This window comes from Aulonocara sp. 'chitande type north' Nkhata Bay, linkage group LG9, assembly GCF_057382095.1.
Source record: "Aulonocara sp. 'chitande type north' Nkhata Bay isolate Kocher_YH1m ecotype deep benthic linkage group LG9, A_spYH_male_GT1.1, whole genome shotgun sequence".
NCBI classification, from domain to species: Eukaryota; Metazoa; Chordata; class Actinopteri; order Cichliformes; family Cichlidae; genus Aulonocara; species Aulonocara sp. 'chitande type north' Nkhata Bay.
In genome coordinates this window covers 8422534-8440279 of record NC_141352.1, presented here as the reverse complement: position 1 = coordinate 8440279, position 17746 = coordinate 8422534, and the positions used below count along the sequence as shown (strand labels likewise).

Below are 17746 nucleotides of genomic sequence, written 5' to 3'. Positions count from 1 at the left end.
CTGCATTTCATTAGCCTGTATGTTCACACGTGAATCGGCAATAAAGTGCTAATCAGTGCTCTTCATCAGCTGGTTACCAGGCAACCTGAAATGCTCAAGAAGCCGTTTTTTGTGGCTCCCGCCCTGACATGTAAAATGAGGAAAACACTGCATGTGTGTTAAAAAGTATAGTGTGCTGCATTTATGAAATCAATGGGCTGCTGCAGAGAAAACTACAATTTTCTGCGTGCAATAAAAACAAAAAGTTGAAGGTTGCGTTCAAATAAAACACATTTCTATTTGAGCCCTGCTGGTATTTATGAAGGAAACAGCCAAACTTAAATCGTGCAGCGTGCCGTCATCATGCTGTCGCAGGCGTGCAGTCGGCCTGAAGAAAAAAAGAGAGTATTTCACTGAATGATGTAAAACATAAATGTGCTGAATGACAACCAACTGAAACATTTATTGTGCCTGGTTAATGTCAGCGTTGTTCCTGAACCTCAGCGCACATCGGTCAGACACCACCTTCATCTTTATTCTGGAAATCGATTTCAACCTTTAACTTTCTGTGTTTTGAGAGTTTCTCTCCTCATATTTGCCATCAAACGTTCAGTTTTCTTCAGGAACATTTTTTATTTCTTGGATTTGTCCTTGTTCAACCGAGGAAAAGCTCACAATCCTAATCTTCAAATTTTGAATGACATTTAAAACAAAACAAAACTGAAGAACTGAGATGAAAATGAATTGGAACAGCCGTTAGTCTCGGGGAGCAGCGGGAAGAAGGAGCCACACAGAAAGCTCGCTCCAGACAAAGACCTGCAGGTGAAGAGCTCACCTGTGAAACGTCACAGTGTCTCCCGCCCCGCGTGACTCCTGAACAGCTGCTGTCCGTGCAGATCGTTCAATAACCCAAGCGACTGTTTTCATAAACTGTACACGCTGAATATCAGTGACATACACACACACACAGACACACACTCCTGATTTACTGAGTTTGGAGAAGGGAGGGGCGATTCTGATCACGTGATTACACAAGCACAGGAAGGCGGAAGGAGCAGAGTTGGTGGTGCGCTGGAGGTGGAGGCGGGTGAGTGTTGGCACAGCGTGGTTGTAGCTTTGCTGTGGGAGTGTGTGCGTGTCTGTGGACTGCAGAGGGGAGAAGGACAGTCACGGTGAACTCTGTGATCAGTGACTCAAAGCCAGCTCAAAGAAAACTGTCTGCGCTGTTTCACTTCCGGGTTCGTCATCCATGCGACGCTGTAGGCGCTGCTGTTAAATGTGCGTTTAACGGAACCGCTGTGAATAACACGTTGGCTGTAACGTGTGAAACATGTGTCAGGTGTGTCCCTCATCCTGAACCACTAACAGTGTCCGGCTAGGGTTGCCAACCGTCCCTTAAAAGACGGAATCGTCCCGTATTTAGAAACACAAGTACACGTCCCGTATTGAGCTAATAAGGGACGCACTTTGTCCTGTAATACAGTGAGAATCAAAAGTAGTCTATAAATGTTAATGGAATTAACGCTTTGTTTGAAAACATAATTCCCAGCCCCTCTCCTGCTTTGTGACCAATGAGCTGACAGCACACTTATGACAATTCAGATTACCGCTCATCTCATTGGTCGAGGAAAGGTCGCTTACGGAGAAAATACCGGAAGACAACAGATGACCACAACAAGAAGCATGGCCAACAGGGAAACAAACGCAGACACTGCGGTGCAAGTCTCGGACGACAGTACACCTAAAGCTGGACATACACTGTGCGATTTTTTCAGTCACGTTATTCAGCTCCTGCTCAAACTGCACGATTGACTCGCAGGGGTTAGACGTTCATAGGTCACGATGCAGGTCTCACACTATACCGCCCGATGCTCTGATGCGACCTGAGTGCTCACACTGTGCGTCCATAACATGAAGGTTATAACAGAAAATCTGTCCCTCTCTCTCTCTGTCTTTCACTCACACAGACACACCACCACCATCAACTTTGCTAAATTGCTAATGAAAAACATGATCAGGCAGCTGTGATTGAGCAGCAGTGTAGATCCAACTATTTTCACGGTTGTTGTGGTCGTGATAATTTTGTGGTGCCACATCGAAAAGGCTCGGATGAGCTTTCCAAAGTTCTACAAGTTGTGCCTCCATCGCTTGTGTCCAGATCACAGGCTGCACAGCTGTGCTGCTCCGTCTTTTTCACCGGCGTTTACGTGTTTGCGCGTGAGCAGTGTGAGCGGCTGTGGTGACACGTCACGAGCGATTGATGATCGGGAGCTGGTCGTGAGGTGTTAATCGCTTCTCGTTACCCCACGTATACTACACGACGCACGATGAAGGCCAAAATCGGGCCGATCACCAAATCGGTCGCACGACTCAAAAATCGGCTCAAAATGGGCCAAAAATCGCACAGTGTGAGCCCAGCATCAGAGCAGCAATGTTTGTTCCCCTCAGAGAAAGAAAAAAAGGAGGAATGGGAAAAGGGAAACACCTGGCTGGAAAAGTGCACTATAAAGCACACTGCACTGTGTGCCGGCGCACTTTTTCTTGCTTCTAGTGGTGGCACATGAAGAACATGAGGGGCGTGAAAGCTCGGGGAACCCTTAACCAATTTCTTGTCCACCAGGCCACGGCAGAAGCAGATATGGTATGTAAACACTGGTTTGTTGTTTAAACCCTCTGGTTAAGGTTAATATGGGCATGTGCAGTGAATATCAGCGCTATGTGGCCAGAAGTGTGATAATATAATTTATTTTGTGTAATAAACAAATGCAAGGATAGATGATTACAACAAATAGATGACTAATACATAAAAGTAATACATAGATGAATAATGATGATGAGTTATGATGCGTAACCATGGGAACAAGTGGGTTTACAAACAGGAGCAGCTGATTAGCTTTAGAAAAGCTGAAATAATACCTCAACTGAAGCCAACTGTACTAAATGCACTAAATGTGCACTGTTACAAGAATATTTTTGTTCTATTGTTTTCTATTAATTTATATAATTTTAAGTTAAGCAGGACAGAGTTCTTTTAAAGAAAGATTTACTTATATTCTCAAAAGTTAAGCATGACAGGCTTCTGTTTAAGAAGGAGACCTGTTTTACTGTGTTAATGTTGTCATTTTGAGCTAAAAATAAATGGCTAAATGATCATTTGTTTCCCATACGGTCATATCACAAAGAATATGCATCTGCTTAAATCAAGTTCAAGTCAAATGGTTAAAAAATAATTTTACACACAAAAAAAAGAGCTACCACACTGGGAAGGGTGAAGACAACTGGGTCGCCCGGCCCTGGCCACGAGGTGTCCCTTATTTATTTTTCAGGGAGTTGGCAACCCTACTTCGATAAATCCTGCAGTTTGAAAGTGTCTTTGACATGAAACATGTCGTCTTTGACAGGAGCAGGAAGGACAACAACACTGCACTTTTAGAAAGACTTTTAAACTAGTATACAGACTACGGTTGGGCGACGTTACTCAGTCCAGAAACCGACGACAGCTGATCTATTCGCGCAGGTGACTTTTTGATGGGCGGGGCGATGCAATCATGCACGGACTGATTTGCGCGTTTAGAAAATCCCTCAGAACCAGCCAATAACTGCCTCCCTGAGCCTGGTCCTGGTGGATGTTTCTTCCTGTTTTTCTCTCCCACATTTCATTGTTTCTTTGGTCTGAAGGATCCAGATTGTTTGACTGATGAAGCGTCAACATCAATGATAACTGACACAGGTCACGTTAACAGCCAGTTTTCATCATGCCAAAGCTGATATGTTCCACAGGCTGTTAAAGCTGCAGCTGAACACTGAACAAAAACTGTTTCTAATCAGCTTGTTTCTTTGTGTGAAGCTGATTTGAATATAAAAACTCAGCTCACACAGTTCAGTTTGCATCCGTTCGGTCTGTCTGTGAGGAAATATGAGGACCTGATCTCATGTCACTTCATTACAGCCTCAGTAATGCAGAATGACCTGTTTGTAGTCAATCTGCAGGTGTGTGTAGTTTGGCTGCAGCGCGCCCACAGTGTCCTCCTTCCACCCTGCACAAACAGACGGGTTTCAGACTTTATTTGGAGGAACAAGTTTTTAAATTGAGTCCTTTTTTAAAATGGTCTGAGGTTATTAATAAATTCATTATTAAGGCTTTAAGTCTCTTAATAATTCATTTATTATGCAATAATTGGAGTATTTAAAAAAATGTTCAGATAGTTGTGACTTTGTCTTCATAAATTTCCCTTTGAACTGACAGCAGCTTATTAGCTTACAGACGTGATTTCTCCCCAGTGTAATGAGTCTGTTGTTTGTCATGTGAACATTCTTGATAAATTAAAAAGCAGAAGTTTCTGATAGTGTTGGAGCTCTGCTGTTAACACAGCTGTCTGTAATTTAATCCTCAGGGATATATTGGGCTCTTGTTACTGTTTAAATCCAGGACTTTCTCTGTGCTCTAACAAACCGTTTGGTGAATAATCTCGAGACGTTTCTAAAGAAAATCAAACTGGGATGTAAAATGTGTCAGGTCGAAGCTGAAGCTGCTGTTTTCTTCTCAGACTTGTCTGTGTTCACTCTAGGATGGAGCTGTGTGTTTGTCCCTGTAGAAGTCACCTCCATCCTACATGGACACAGCGTCAGTGTGCCGTGGGACAGGAAGCTGTAATGCTTAAATGGAGCCACTTTAAAGTTGTGCAGCCATCTCCTTAGAAATAACCGGCAATTTGCACAATTTCCTGCAGCATTAATCTCGTAGTATGTGCAGATTTGGATTTTGCGGTTATATTTTATAGTTTTTAATAGATTTTTATCACCATTTTATTACTGTCTGATAATCTCTCTGACTGGAGCAAGCAGATCTCACAGGGGTCACAGAAGAAGAGTCACATGACCTGTGACATGACGCTCATGTGAGTGCACTTGGGGTTTTAGGTTTTGTTTAGCTAACACAAAAAGAGCTTGGCTGTGTTGAACATTCTGGTCCTCCATAACTCCGAAGACAACTCTGTGAAGATTAAGACGTCACACAGAAAATCCTTTAAATGAATCGTGAGTCTCGTGTGTTCATCTGGTGAAAGTGCTTCCCTTTGATCTTTTGCTGTTCCTGTTCAGCAGATTAAAGCTGAACATCATCCCTGAGGCTGAAGCCGTCAGTGCTTCTCAACAGCAGAACTATGGACTACATGATGGACGAGGCGGAGGAGATCGTGGATGAGTTTGACATCGAGGACTACAACATAGCAGAGCAGGGACGACACAGAGTGATTGCACTTGTGAAGAGCTGCAAAAAGGCTCGGTGGGTCCAGATGTGCTAACAGTATTCACCTTAGTAGTTTCAGTTTCTTTTTTTCTTTTTTTTTGTCTGTCCCGTTTGGATCTTTAGCCGTCAGAATTGGTGTCTGAAGGCCAAGAAAGATGCCAAGTGGATTTATTTTACCAAGTAGATCATCATGGCCTTGCCATATGGGTCCATTTGATTGACCATTATTATTATTATGTATTTATTTGATTTGATTTTTTGGTCATTACAGACGGGACAGACATGACTGGGGGATAGGACAGGGAGACAAAATGAAAGAAAGAGAGGGAGAGAAAAAAACATGTTCTGCCCGGTGGTGTAGGGTCCTAATTACTCCAAGTTTGTGTTCCAGAGGGTGATGGGAGTCAAAGAGGAGGTACTGGTCCGTATGTGTGGGCTTCCGGTAAACTTCGATGTTGAGGTTGCCGTTCTCTTCAATGTGCACAGCGCAGTCCAGGAAACTGCGCTGCGCTACACCACCGGGCAGAACATGTTCCCTCTAAGCCTGAAGGAAAAAGAAGGAACACACACATGTAAAGGAAGCACTCAAAACGTGCGGCTATCCTAAATGGGCGTTCTTAAAGTCAGCAAAGAGGCACAGAAAAGAAGATCAGACACCAGCGAGGGAGGATAAGAAGGACAGACGCAACAACATTGTCATCCCCTATGTAGCCGGTGTATCAGAGAAACTCAGGAGAGTTTTCTCCAAGCATGACATCCCGGTGCATTTCAGACCCAGCAACACGCGCAGACAAAAACTGGTTCACCCGAAAGACAAAACGCCAAAACACAGACTTAACAATGTGGTGTATGCTGTACAGTGCAGCGAGGAATGCTCAGACCTCTACATTGGAGAGACCAAACAACCACTTCACAAGCGCATGGCACAACACAGAAGAGCCACCTCCACAGGACAAGACTCAGCAGTCCATCTGCATCTAAAGGTCAAAGGTCACTCTTTGAGGATGCCAATGTTCACATTTTGGACAGAGAGGACAGATGGTTTGAAAGAGGAGTGAAAGAAGCATCTATGTCCACTGTGAGTGACCATCTTTGAACAGAGGCGGGGTTTATGACACCAACTCTCTGCCATCTATAATCCAGTTTTGAGATCCCTCCCAGACGCCTTAACGCCCACTCACATCCTGGGTCATCTGACCTCAGGAAATCACATGATAAGGTGGGGCCAGGTTTCACAATGAACTCACCCGAAACTCTGGCTGATTGGGACCCACACCCAGTTTCCCACCTTGGCTCAGGCGATTAGAGGATCATCAGGGGGTCCTTTTGTCCCTCTGTGGGGGGAAACTCCCACTAGGTTTATATCTGGGACTCTCCACCATTTGACCTTAGAACTGAAGAAGCTTCTCGGATGAGAGGTGAAACGTCTTCAAGTAACTTAAAGAAGTCCAGACGCTTTTCTTTCCAAGCTCCTTTGACTACGATGACCTGGATGACTGAGAACCTTCACAGACACTTTGAGGTAGCAGCCAAGAAAGGTGTAGTTTGTGTATATTAATAATGGATTGCATTTACATAGCACTTTTCTAGAGACTCAAAGCGCTTTACAATTCCACTATTCCTTCATTCACACACTGGTGGAGGCAGCCACAGCTGCCCTGGGACAGGCTGATAGAAACGAGGCTGCCATATCGCGCCATCGGCCCCTCTGGCCAACACCAGCAGGCGGTAGGGTAAAGTGTCTTGCCCAGGGACAGACAGAGCTGGGGATCGAACTGGCAACCTTCCAGTTACAAGATGAGCTTCCCAACCCCCTGAACCACAGTCAGGGGGTTGGGAAGGGGGTAATATAAAATGAATCCACACTCATAAGTCATTGTGACCAGGACTGCACAGAGCTCCTCTGGTTATCACCCGTTTTTATTGCTCTGGTTGTTTGAAGATTTTAATGATTCGAAGAAAAAAGGAAAATCAGTTGACTGGTTTAATCATACATGAATGTAACACAGCTACTGCGTTTGTACAGAGGTGTAGAGCAGCTGCCTTCACCTTTTGGCTTATTTTATTTGAGTCTCACAGGTGGTGTCACAGAGAGTGTAGAGAGCTCCATGAACTGCCCCAGCCAAAAAAACTCTAGACTCTCTTCTCCACCTTGTGGTACAGACTGGTACTACAGACTGTAGAATCAGAAATCAGAATCAGAAAGGGGTTTATTGCCAAATGTTGAGCAGGTTTACAACATTAGGAAATTGCTGCGGTGCTTCAGTGCAAACATACTGTCATAAATAACACTTAAATAGACATGAAAAAATAAAAGTAGGAATAAGAATTAAAAGTGCTACGTAGAAAGATATGTGCATGAGATATACATGAGATATATACATGAGAATAAGAATTAAGAGTGCTACGTAGAAAGATATATACATGAGTGCAGGTGGTGATCAGTGCCAAACATGGAATGATGCAGTGAACACAGCGTAGGGTCATGTGTTAGTGGTGGGAACAGTCATGTGGTTATTGTTCATGTGTCCAACAGCAGAGGGGAAGAAACTGTTCTTATGGCGAGAGGTTCTGGTGCGAATGGACCGGAGCCTCCTGCCTGAGGGGAGCAGGTCAAACAGACTGTGTCCAGGGTGAGAAGGGTCAGCTGAGATCCGAGCTGCACGCCCCAGTGTCCTGGAGGTGTACAGGTCCTGCAAAGATGGGAGTCTGCAGCCAATCACCTTCTCAGCAGAGCGCACAACACGCTGCAGTCTCTGTTTGTCCCTGATAGTGGCTCCAGCGTACCACACGGTGATGGAGGTGGTGAGGATGGACTCGATGATTGCAGTGTAGAACTGCATCATTGTCAAGTGTTCCTCTGACTGTGAGGTGTCCACACTTGAAAAAGACCAGACTTTGAATTTCACTCAACTTTATTTAGACCAACTAGTTTGATAGCTGGTAGGTAGCAGCAGGTAAAAAACCTTTCAACACAAAAATAAAGAACATTCCATTAACCATTCAGATAAATTACATGCATTACACAGAAGACAGATGAAATAACAAAATACACTTCAGTAAAGCCATTTACCATGTGGTTAACTGTGTTAATTTAACTGTGGTTCTTAAATATACAAAATGTGTCTTCTTTGCATTAACACTTTTTTATAAACAATTGTATTTTAAAGTATACATTTTAGAGTTCAAACATTTTAATAGACTTTAACTAAGGATTTTCTTTACAAAGAATTATTTTCTTTAAATCAAAACCAAACATTTATTCACTAGTTTTATGATCCACCCAAGGATTTGGGGTAACTATTTTTAATATTAATTAACATAAATATGTGGGAACACTAACTGCACAAACAATTTATTCAAACTTAAACATTCATTTTTGTCAATATAATTAAACTTAAATGCAGCAACTATTTCCCTAAGCGTAAAACATTTGCACAACTGAGCTTCCATAGTCCCAGATACATCTGCAAAAGCAAAATGTGAACTCAAGAGCTTACCGATAGCCTGTCTTGTTCAAAGTCTTCCTCACAGTGGAAAAGTGCTTTGTTTGCCGTCCTCTCAGTATGTTGCACCCGGGTCAAATGACTGCTGCATGCATTTAAAGGTTTACTCGGCACGCCCACCCTTGATTGCTCTAATGTGGCTCACCTGGCAGGGCGGCGCACACCAGGCCGTGCTTAGTTGTTGATTGCACCCAAGGTCTAATCAGCGGCCATGGGTAAGCAGCAGCACCGAACAGGTAGAGGGCAGGAGGAGGAAAAGAGGAATAACAGCCACACCTACTAGGTCAGCGCGACAATCATCGTCCGTGTTGGCAGGTTGAATTTCTTCAGCTGCCTCAGGAAGTACATCCTCTGCTGGGCTTTCTTGATGACGGAGGTGATGGTGGGCTCCCACTTCAGGTCCTGGGTGATGGTGGTACCCAGGAAGCGGAATGAGTCCACAGAGGTGATGGGGGTGTCAGTCAGGATGATGGGGGGGAGTGGAGCTGTGTGCTTCCTGAAGTCCACAATAATCTCCACTGTCTTCTGGGCATTCAGCACCAGGTTGTTGTGGCTGCACCAGGACACCAGACGTTCAACCTCCCTCCTGTAGGCAGACTCATCCCCGTCCGAGATGAGCCCAATAACGGTGGTGTCATCTGCGAACTTGATTAGCTTGACAGACTGGTGGGTGGAGGTGCAGCAGTTGGTGTACAGGGAGAAGAGCAGAGGAGAAAGAACACAGCCCTGAGGGGAGCCGGTGCTGATGGTCCGGGAGTCCGAGACATTCTTTCCCAGCCTCACATGCTGCTTCCTGTCCGTCAGGAAGTCAGTGATCCACCGGCAGATGGGATCAGGCACATTCATCTGGGAAAGCTTGTCTTGGAGATGGTCTGGAAGGATGGTGTTGAAGGCAGAGCTGAAGTCCACAAACAGGATCCTGGCGTAGGTTCCTGGGGAGTCCAGATGCTGCAGGATGAAGTGTAGGGCCATGTTGATGGCGTCATCTACAGACCTGTTGGCTCTGTATGCAAACTGCAGGGGGTCCAGGAGGGGGGCCGTGAGGGTCTTGAGATAGGAGAGAACCAGGCGCTCAAATGACTTCATGACCACAGATGTCAGATGTAGCTGATTAAATTCACTTCATGGATGATTTGGATCACGTTATGTTAGAGTTTGTCGATCTTTCATAAACTGCTAAAAACACTGCTTTTTTTCTTTCAATTCGGGGACATCACTGACTTTAAAGCATGAACTAACACGCCGCTGTGAGTCCTCCCTAAAACTGTAAGTGATGTCACATTAATGTATCCGTGCGTCAGCCTCACACTGGAACTTCACCGAAAGCTTCTGGATTTATGCTCACTGAACAATTCCTCAAACCCATGTCGAGTGAAATCTGATGCTGTAGTGTGTAACACTATTTTTCATTTTCAAGACCTGGGTGGCTCCCAAATTATTACATTTTTAGAATAATTTCTGCTCCATCATCATCAAAAAATGTTATGGGCCAAAGTTTGAATGTACAGTATATAACGATTGCTGTTAATTTTAGCTTCATATGTCACATACCTTAATTAAATATGTGTTTTTGTTCTTTAAATAAAGGCATTTTTATGTAAAATCTGTGGCAATGGTTGATTAGCTCAGAAATTATGAAACATAAATTAAACAAAAAAAAGTTGCAGTTCGTTTTCTTTTCTTTTTTTTTTAACAATCAAAATAAACAAAGATCTATAATTTTGGGGCTGATAGATCAAAAATGTCTGCATATTGGGTCAATAAAATGTAAAAAAAAAATTGAATCTCTCTTGTAAAGAAAAATGAAGAAAATGCTTTTTTCATGTAACTTTCTTGAAACCTTTCATATTTTCTCTGATCACAGACTGATCGGTTGTGGGCTCTCAGATACTGACTGTGAAGTCGTGGCCTCAGCTCTGATGTCCAACCCCTCCCATCTGACAGAGCTGGACATGAGTCTGAACAAACTGCAGGATTCAGCAGTGAAGCTTCTGTGTGCTGGACTGGAGAGTCCAAACTGTCAGCTGGAGACTCTGAGGTGGGTTCACTGACAGCAGCTGTTGTTGTTTTTCTATATTTCAGATCTGTGGTGTTTGATACTTTCTGGAGGAGACGTCTCTGATATGACCTCCTCTGGTAAATGGTTAACATGTCAGAGGTACACATAGAGCAACATCAAGCACATCATCGGATGTAACTGAAAGGAATTATTGAAATGTTCAAATATTTTCTAAAACACACAGGAGTCAGGTGAAGCCTCACTGGTATTACATAAACTCTTGATGATTATTCATGACGAGGAAAGACAACGCCACTGTACTCTGTAAAGTCTGTGTAAAGCAGTAATAAATGCTTGTCCTGAGTTTGTCAAACAACATTTAAATTATTATAAAATGACCACATGAATAAAATGATCTTTCCAAATAATCCAGAGAATTTGACCACCAAATATCTGCAAAGGGTCAGGCAAGTCCTGAGGAGTCCGCTGAATGGGAAGAACAAGATCTGGGCTATCAACACCTGGGGAGGAAATAAGAGTAAAAAAAAAAAAGTAAAAGCACAGAGGGTGTCTGTGTCCTGAATCCACTCCACTAAGTCTGACAGCTCAGCACACAGAGAAGAACTGATGTGTTCACAATTATGACTTTATCTCCATTTTTATTTTTTATTTAGATTGGAGCGCTGCTGGTTGTCAGATATCAGGGTATCTGATATGGGTTCAGCTCTGAAGTCCAACCCATCCCACCTTAAACATCTGGACCTGAGTCACAACATGAACCTGCAGGATTCAGGATTGAAGCAGCTGTGTGGTTTTCTGCAGGGTTCACTGTGTATACTGGAGACGCTGATGTAAGTCATCGTGCTTGATTTGTTCTGACATGAATATGATGTGAAAGTTGTCCTGACAATGAAGACGTAAAGCTGATATTATACTGATCCACAATGAGGATCTTCATGTTAAAGTTTGTTTTATTCTAAGGTTTAAACCAGGGGTGTTAAACATAAGGCCCAGGGGCCAGAATCAGCCTGGCAAAGACTCCAGTCCCACCCACTGGTCGTCTTTGGAGTGCATGAACCATAAATGTTGGACTTTTAAAAGTATTTTCATACGTTTACTGACAAGATACACAAAGTAAAAAAGGAAGCAACAAACACTGAGACCGGGACCAAGACTTGTAAACTGTACAGAACTAAACAGGGAACACGGAGACAGGACACAGAGAGACGGGGTCATGACTGACTTCCACTCTGGGGACGAGAGCCAGAACCATGCTGAACTCAAGACTAAATAATAGAGAGCTTGAACATAAAATTCCACATGAGACATAGAATGAGTCCAGAACAAAACACTGGGTCGAAGACCCAGGCTCATGACGTAGAAAGATGGAGGCCTTTTATTTATCAGTTTTATTTTGGGCTCATATTGAATCGACATCGTAACGACCGTCTTCAGCTCTGAACAGATTATGAAACACTGAATGATTTCAGGCAAAAACACTGTCTAATAAACCTGCATCTTTTATTCTTCATTCAGATTGGATGACTGCAGTTTGTCAGATATCAGTTCTCTCGCCATCGCTCTGAAGTCCAACCCCTCCCATCTTAAAGATCTGGGTCTGAGCTGGAACAGTCTACAGGATTCAGGAGTGAGAAAGCTGTGTGGTTTCCTAGAGAGGCCAGACTGTAAGCTGGAGTCTTTGAGGTCAGTCACCATGTTGTTCTTGTAGTGATATGAATATGATGTAAAAGCTGTGCTGACAGTAAACAGAAAGCTTTTAATAAAATGATGTGCAGTGAGGATTAGGCCAATGACTGTAGCAGAGCAACATTCTCATTTCTGGATAATACACAGTAAATTTAACTCGTCCATCCTGATACGCTTGTTTTCTTCGGAAACATGTTTGTGTCCCCTCCCTCATGGACATGTTTCAGTGATTTACTAATCCAAGGCTGGTTATTGTGGAAAATAATTCCTGTTTTCAATGTAATCCCCATTTTCCCCAGAAAGAAGTAGAAATACACGACACACCTTGTGATTTAACGGTTGATGGTTTTTGTGACTGCACTTGGGGACACATTCAAAGTTTTAGTGATTTTCCTTAAAGAAATGATGGACTGTTGTTTTATTTTTACTTAGCTGATTGGTTCTAATATGAATTCTAACAGTTGTCAAATAGGGCTAACAGCTATGTACCAACCTGACTTCTGCACAACACAATTGATGGTCCCAAGCAATAAATGAGAAGGTGTGTCCAAACCTTTGACTGAAGTGTGGATGATCTAAGTGAGAACATGAGCCTTTAAAAAGTCCCAGTGGGAGCAGTCAAAGCAGTCCCTAAGTCCCAGTATAGAGTCTTTGGTCCAGACTGGAACAACTGTGTGCCCAGTTTGAGCTCTCTTCAGTCCTGTGACCTGACAGACCCAGAGGGGCTATCACATCACATTTAGAAGCTCCCCTAATGGAGCCACAACACATGTCCAACACTTAGTCTGTCTTGTTGGACTTTCATTCTTTATACAGATTGGAGGGCTGTGGTTTGTCAGAGATCAGCTGTGATTATCTGGCAGCAGCGCTGAAGTCCAACTCTTCTGCTATGAGAGAGCTGATCTTACGGGGAAACGATCTGCAGGAATCGGACATGAAGCGGCTGTTCGAGCTGGTGGAGAGTCCAGACTGCAGACTGGAGAAACTGAGGTCAGTAGAGTGATGGAGTGAATGGGTGGTGCTGTCAGCAGTATTGTACTAAACACAGTCAGTATGAAACAAAGATCCAGTGTTTCCTGTAAAGCTGCAGCTTCTCAGTGAAGCTGTGAGAGGAGAACGGTGACAGGCTTCGGGATTGGACAGAGAAATTGATAACAGCCAATCAGAAGCTGACATGTTCAGTGTCCTCTGTATTTATTAGTCACACCCTCTAGCAGATCATTACATGAAGGAACCTTTTAAAAAAACAAGCGCGTCCATGCTCACAGGTGTACACACGGGTGATCACACCCACAAACTACACCCTTTTTGGCTCCTACCTCAAAGCACACTGTGTTCTGTTGATCTTATGTGCTGCACAATAATGTTTAACATTTAGTATTTACTGTCATATTCCCATATATCATTGTGATGTTGTTTATTCTATTACTCTTGTTCTCTTCTGCTTGCTTTCTTTTTTCTTTCTCAGCAGGTGATCCAGGTGATTGATATATGCATTTTTTTTTTCTGCCCGTTCTGTTGGTTTTTGTTTTTTGCCCTTCTCCCCCGTCCCTCTTCTCAGCTGTTTCTCTTTCCCTCTTTCTTTCTCCCCTTCTTTCCCCCAGTCAAGTCTGTCCCGTGTGCAGCAAGTGAAAATAAAATAAACAATAAAAGGTGAATCAAATGGACCATTATGGCAAGGCTGGGATGGTCAATTTGGTAAAGTAAATCCGTTGGGTATCTTTCTTTGCCTTTAGACAACAATTCTGATGCAAAAGAGCCAAACGGGACAGGCCAAAAAAGAAAAAAGAAAGAAAATGAATGTTCTTCAACAACTCTGTGGTTTAGTGGAACAGCATGAAATCGTTCAGGTCTCTCAGCAGTTTATTTCTACTGTGAGCTGGATTGAAATCAAAGACAGAATTAATGATAAAAGACTGCAGGTGTGTGAGCTTCATGAGAGCTTACAGTCTCTGGAAACACTCGTTTATCTCCTCTGCTCTTCCTCCTTCTCTCTGCAGGTGGTGATGATGGTAAACAGGACGGTGTGTGTGCTGAGAGGAGCAGCTGTGTCCTGATGATCCAGAGAGGTTGAAGCAGCAGCAGCTTGTGTGTAGAGACGCTCTGACTGGGCCATGTTACTGGGAGGTGGAGAGGAGAGCTTCATCCAGCAGTGACTGACAGAGGAATGAAGTGCAGATGACTGTCAGTGCTGCAGAGTGAACTGCTCTGAGAACAGCTCCACTGTCAGACACAATGTAGAGTCCAGCATCATCCCTGTGTGTCCCTCTGGATCTGACAGGATCATCAGTGTATCTGGACTGACACGTTGCACCGGATTGTTGGGAAAAAATATTTTGTGATGTAAAAAATGTTTCACGTGGAAATGTTCAGTGATTGTTTCATGGTTAAACATAAACACATATACAGATAGATGCCTCTGCACTCCCGGCTGTCTAGTTTCTGTTCAGTACAGTTAACTCTACTGGAACTCTACTGCTCCTCATATTCCAGTCAGAGTCCTGTTGTCTGTTAGCGGATATAAAGAGAGTGGTCAAGGTGCAAGAGACATTTGTTTGTATTTTCTATTTCTATACTTTTGCCCTGTGTGGATTACACAACATCTAAATAAATTCCATCCTGTGCTGACCCAGTTATTAATTTTACAGTCATTAAAGCTCATGTCTGATCATTCAGCCTTGGAAAACAGCATCCAAGCCCATGATAACTGAACAGGTGCAACAGTGTAAAGTTTGGTAATCTCTTCATTGTTTTTACAACTTTTTCTAGTTAGTTTCAAGCTGTTTAATTTTAAATAACCTTCTGAGAGTGATGAGCCTGCGGTCTGCTGCGTGTCACTGATGAAGCTGTGCCTCATCCTCTCTGCCTCAGGGTCTGCTAATGTTAACAGAGGATCTCAGGAACCGCTTGTTTGTTTAAAGGAATGAAAAAAAACATTCAACTTCAGTGAGAGATTGATGTTCCAGTTGGGACAAAGACAAGAGGCTTCCACCAAATCTGCAAACTTTTACAATTAGAAGCTTTAAATGTTAGGATGCAAGCGAACATCAGCACACAGTCAGTGAAACGGCTGGAGGAGTCACCATGGAAACTAAAGTGTGCAGACGTTTCATATTGAAACAGTACCGCCACGTCCTGCAGACTAAAGCTGACGATGCCATTTGGAGTTGGGCTGGTGCAACTTACATGATCATATGAGCAAAGTCAGCTGTTTTAGAAAGGAGAAAATTATATATGCGAGTAGCTTTGTTTATCATGCATGTGTGTTATTGATGTATGTAATTATCGATGTGACAGAGCCTGCTTTTCATGTCTCTGGACTTCTGCAGCACTCGAGTCATGTGAGTAACACCTGCTTTATCGAGGCGGTGCACGTTTGTAACTAAACGAGACTCCCGTTCAAAGAAACGTGTGTGATGCAGGAACTTTCACGTTAGTTGTTTAAAATAATAATTCTGAGCAGTTTATACAAATTGAAAGAAGCCAAATTTCAGCCATGGAAAAAGTACCAATTAAAACTGAAGTTTTAATATGAACTTGTGAAAATGCAATAATCTCTCGTATGTGGTATTTTCATGGTCTGATTTTATCTTTCAGTTTAAATTAAATTCTTATATTTACCCTTTTAAATCTTACTTTTTCAGTTTAAATGTTGGGGGCTTGCTTTCACTTGGTGAGTGTTGAAAAAAATAATATTAAAATAAAAAATACTACTAATCTGTTACTTTGTGATTTTTACCCGCAGATTAGAACTGTCAGTGGGAAGCTAACAGCAGTGATGAAGTGTTTATTGAGCTGTTTTGTCCGTCCGTGACTCTTATCACAACATTTTACATGTCTGCAGAGGGAGCTTGAAGTCTTTGTGGTGGGATTGGATCGTCAGCCTCTAAGAAACTGTCCCCACAGCAGCTGTGGACTCCACCTGTCCCACTGATGTTCCACACCTGCCACAGCTGCTAGTGTTGTTTCGCAGGTATACATGTTTTTGACTGATATCATTACTGCCAACTCCAACGTTAGTATCCAACAAAGCTGGGACACTAGAGAACATCTGGTCATGCTTCGCCTCTAGTACCAGCAGGGGGCGATCGTCCTTTAAAGCCAGCAGCTCTGATCCACAGCGGTTTATGAAGACTGCAGCGCCATCAACAGAATCTATTCATCACACCAAACTGCATAATTGTAATATTTATTTCCTCCATATTGTGATGTTGTTGGGCATCAATGCAGTTAAAACAGAGCACGAATAAATAAAACGTCCTTGAACAGTCCTGTCATTCTAAGAGCATCCTGATAAATTTCAGCACTGCTTATGACGTGTCACAAAACATCTGACAGACCAAAAGAGTTCAGAAGCTACAACTGCATCCACCAACCACAACTAAAAACCAGTAATAAACACCATTAAACTGAGGCCTGCGATAATAAGGCGCTGTGCTGTCACAGAATCGAGTCCTCTCGCTGCTCAGACATTCAACAGCTTCAGAAACATGACGTCTCTGTGCTGACAAAAAACTACAGAAGTTTAGTTCCCGCTGTTACAGAGAAGCTCTCTGTTAGGTTTTCTCCAAACCTTTTAAGGCAAAGCGGTTACAGCTGTCACCTGAACGCTGCTTTTTCATGGTGTGCGGTTTCTGCCCGCGAGGGTTCACCCCGGGGTTACACAGCAGCATCGATTTCCTGCAGAGAGGAAGGTAAGAAGACTCGCAAGTTCGAGTCCGTTAGTTTGGAGAGAACAGAGGGAAGAGGCTGAGGCTGGTGAGTGTTCACGCAACGTGCTGCTTGTTTTTCTGTGTTTGTCTCTGTGTTTGACTGCGGAGACGCGAACAGCCGCTGTGCACCTGCTCTATGGCGAGAACATCCTCCCACAGAGCCCGCGGGCTGTGGAGTCATCCCTGCCAGCACAGACTTTACACCGAACGAAGGTTCCCGTGTTACAGGTTTTTATCTTTGATGAAGAAAGAGCGCAGAGCGCGTCAGAGCTGCTTGGGCCTGATTTATTCAGCAGTACGCGCACAAAGCTCCCAAACTCGGAGACTTTTCCTTCGTTTCCTCTGCTCCTCTCGCTCATCTTCTCTGGAACATCACGTTGATCTGAGATGATAAGTTTAGCACGTGTGACAGTGACGTCTCTCACTGGATGTCCCCCACAGACATCCGGTGTCCAGTTTGTTCGCGCTGCTGTGAGCTCGTAAAGATGCGCGTGACACATGCTGTGCGTCCTTAAACACATCAGCGAGTGAGCTTCAGGTGAGCTTCAGGTGCACAGGGCTCGTTTTCTGACCCGTTCATCTGAACCCGGCGGCT

General features: G+C 43.5%; 1 protein-coding gene across 6 annotated transcripts; it reads left to right on the top strand.

Moving 5' to 3' along the window:
* Positions 1-1011: 1011 nt before the first annotated feature.
* On the top strand, positions 1012-16092 carry LOC147321560 (ribonuclease inhibitor-like). Of its 6 annotated transcripts, XM_086305556.1 has the most exons (7): positions 1012-1066; positions 5083-5263; positions 10598-10771; positions 11407-11583; positions 12269-12436; positions 13256-13429; positions 14440-16092. In XM_086305556.1, exons 2-7 carry the CDS (start codon positions 5142-5144, stop codon positions 14444-14446), a joined length of 822 nt encoding a protein of 273 aa, XP_086161682.1. In that variant the 5' UTR covers positions 1012-1066; positions 5083-5141; the 3' UTR covers positions 14447-16092. The 6 variants fall into 6 exon arrangements, with proteins under 6 accessions (XP_086161682.1, XP_086161676.1, XP_086161677.1 ...); XM_086305550.1 differs by lacking the exon at positions 14440-16092 and having other exon boundaries at positions 13256-13442; XM_086305551.1 differs by lacking the exon at positions 14440-16092 and having other exon boundaries at positions 1017-1066; positions 5080-5263; positions 13256-13442.
* Positions 16093-17746: the final 1654 nt, after the last annotated feature.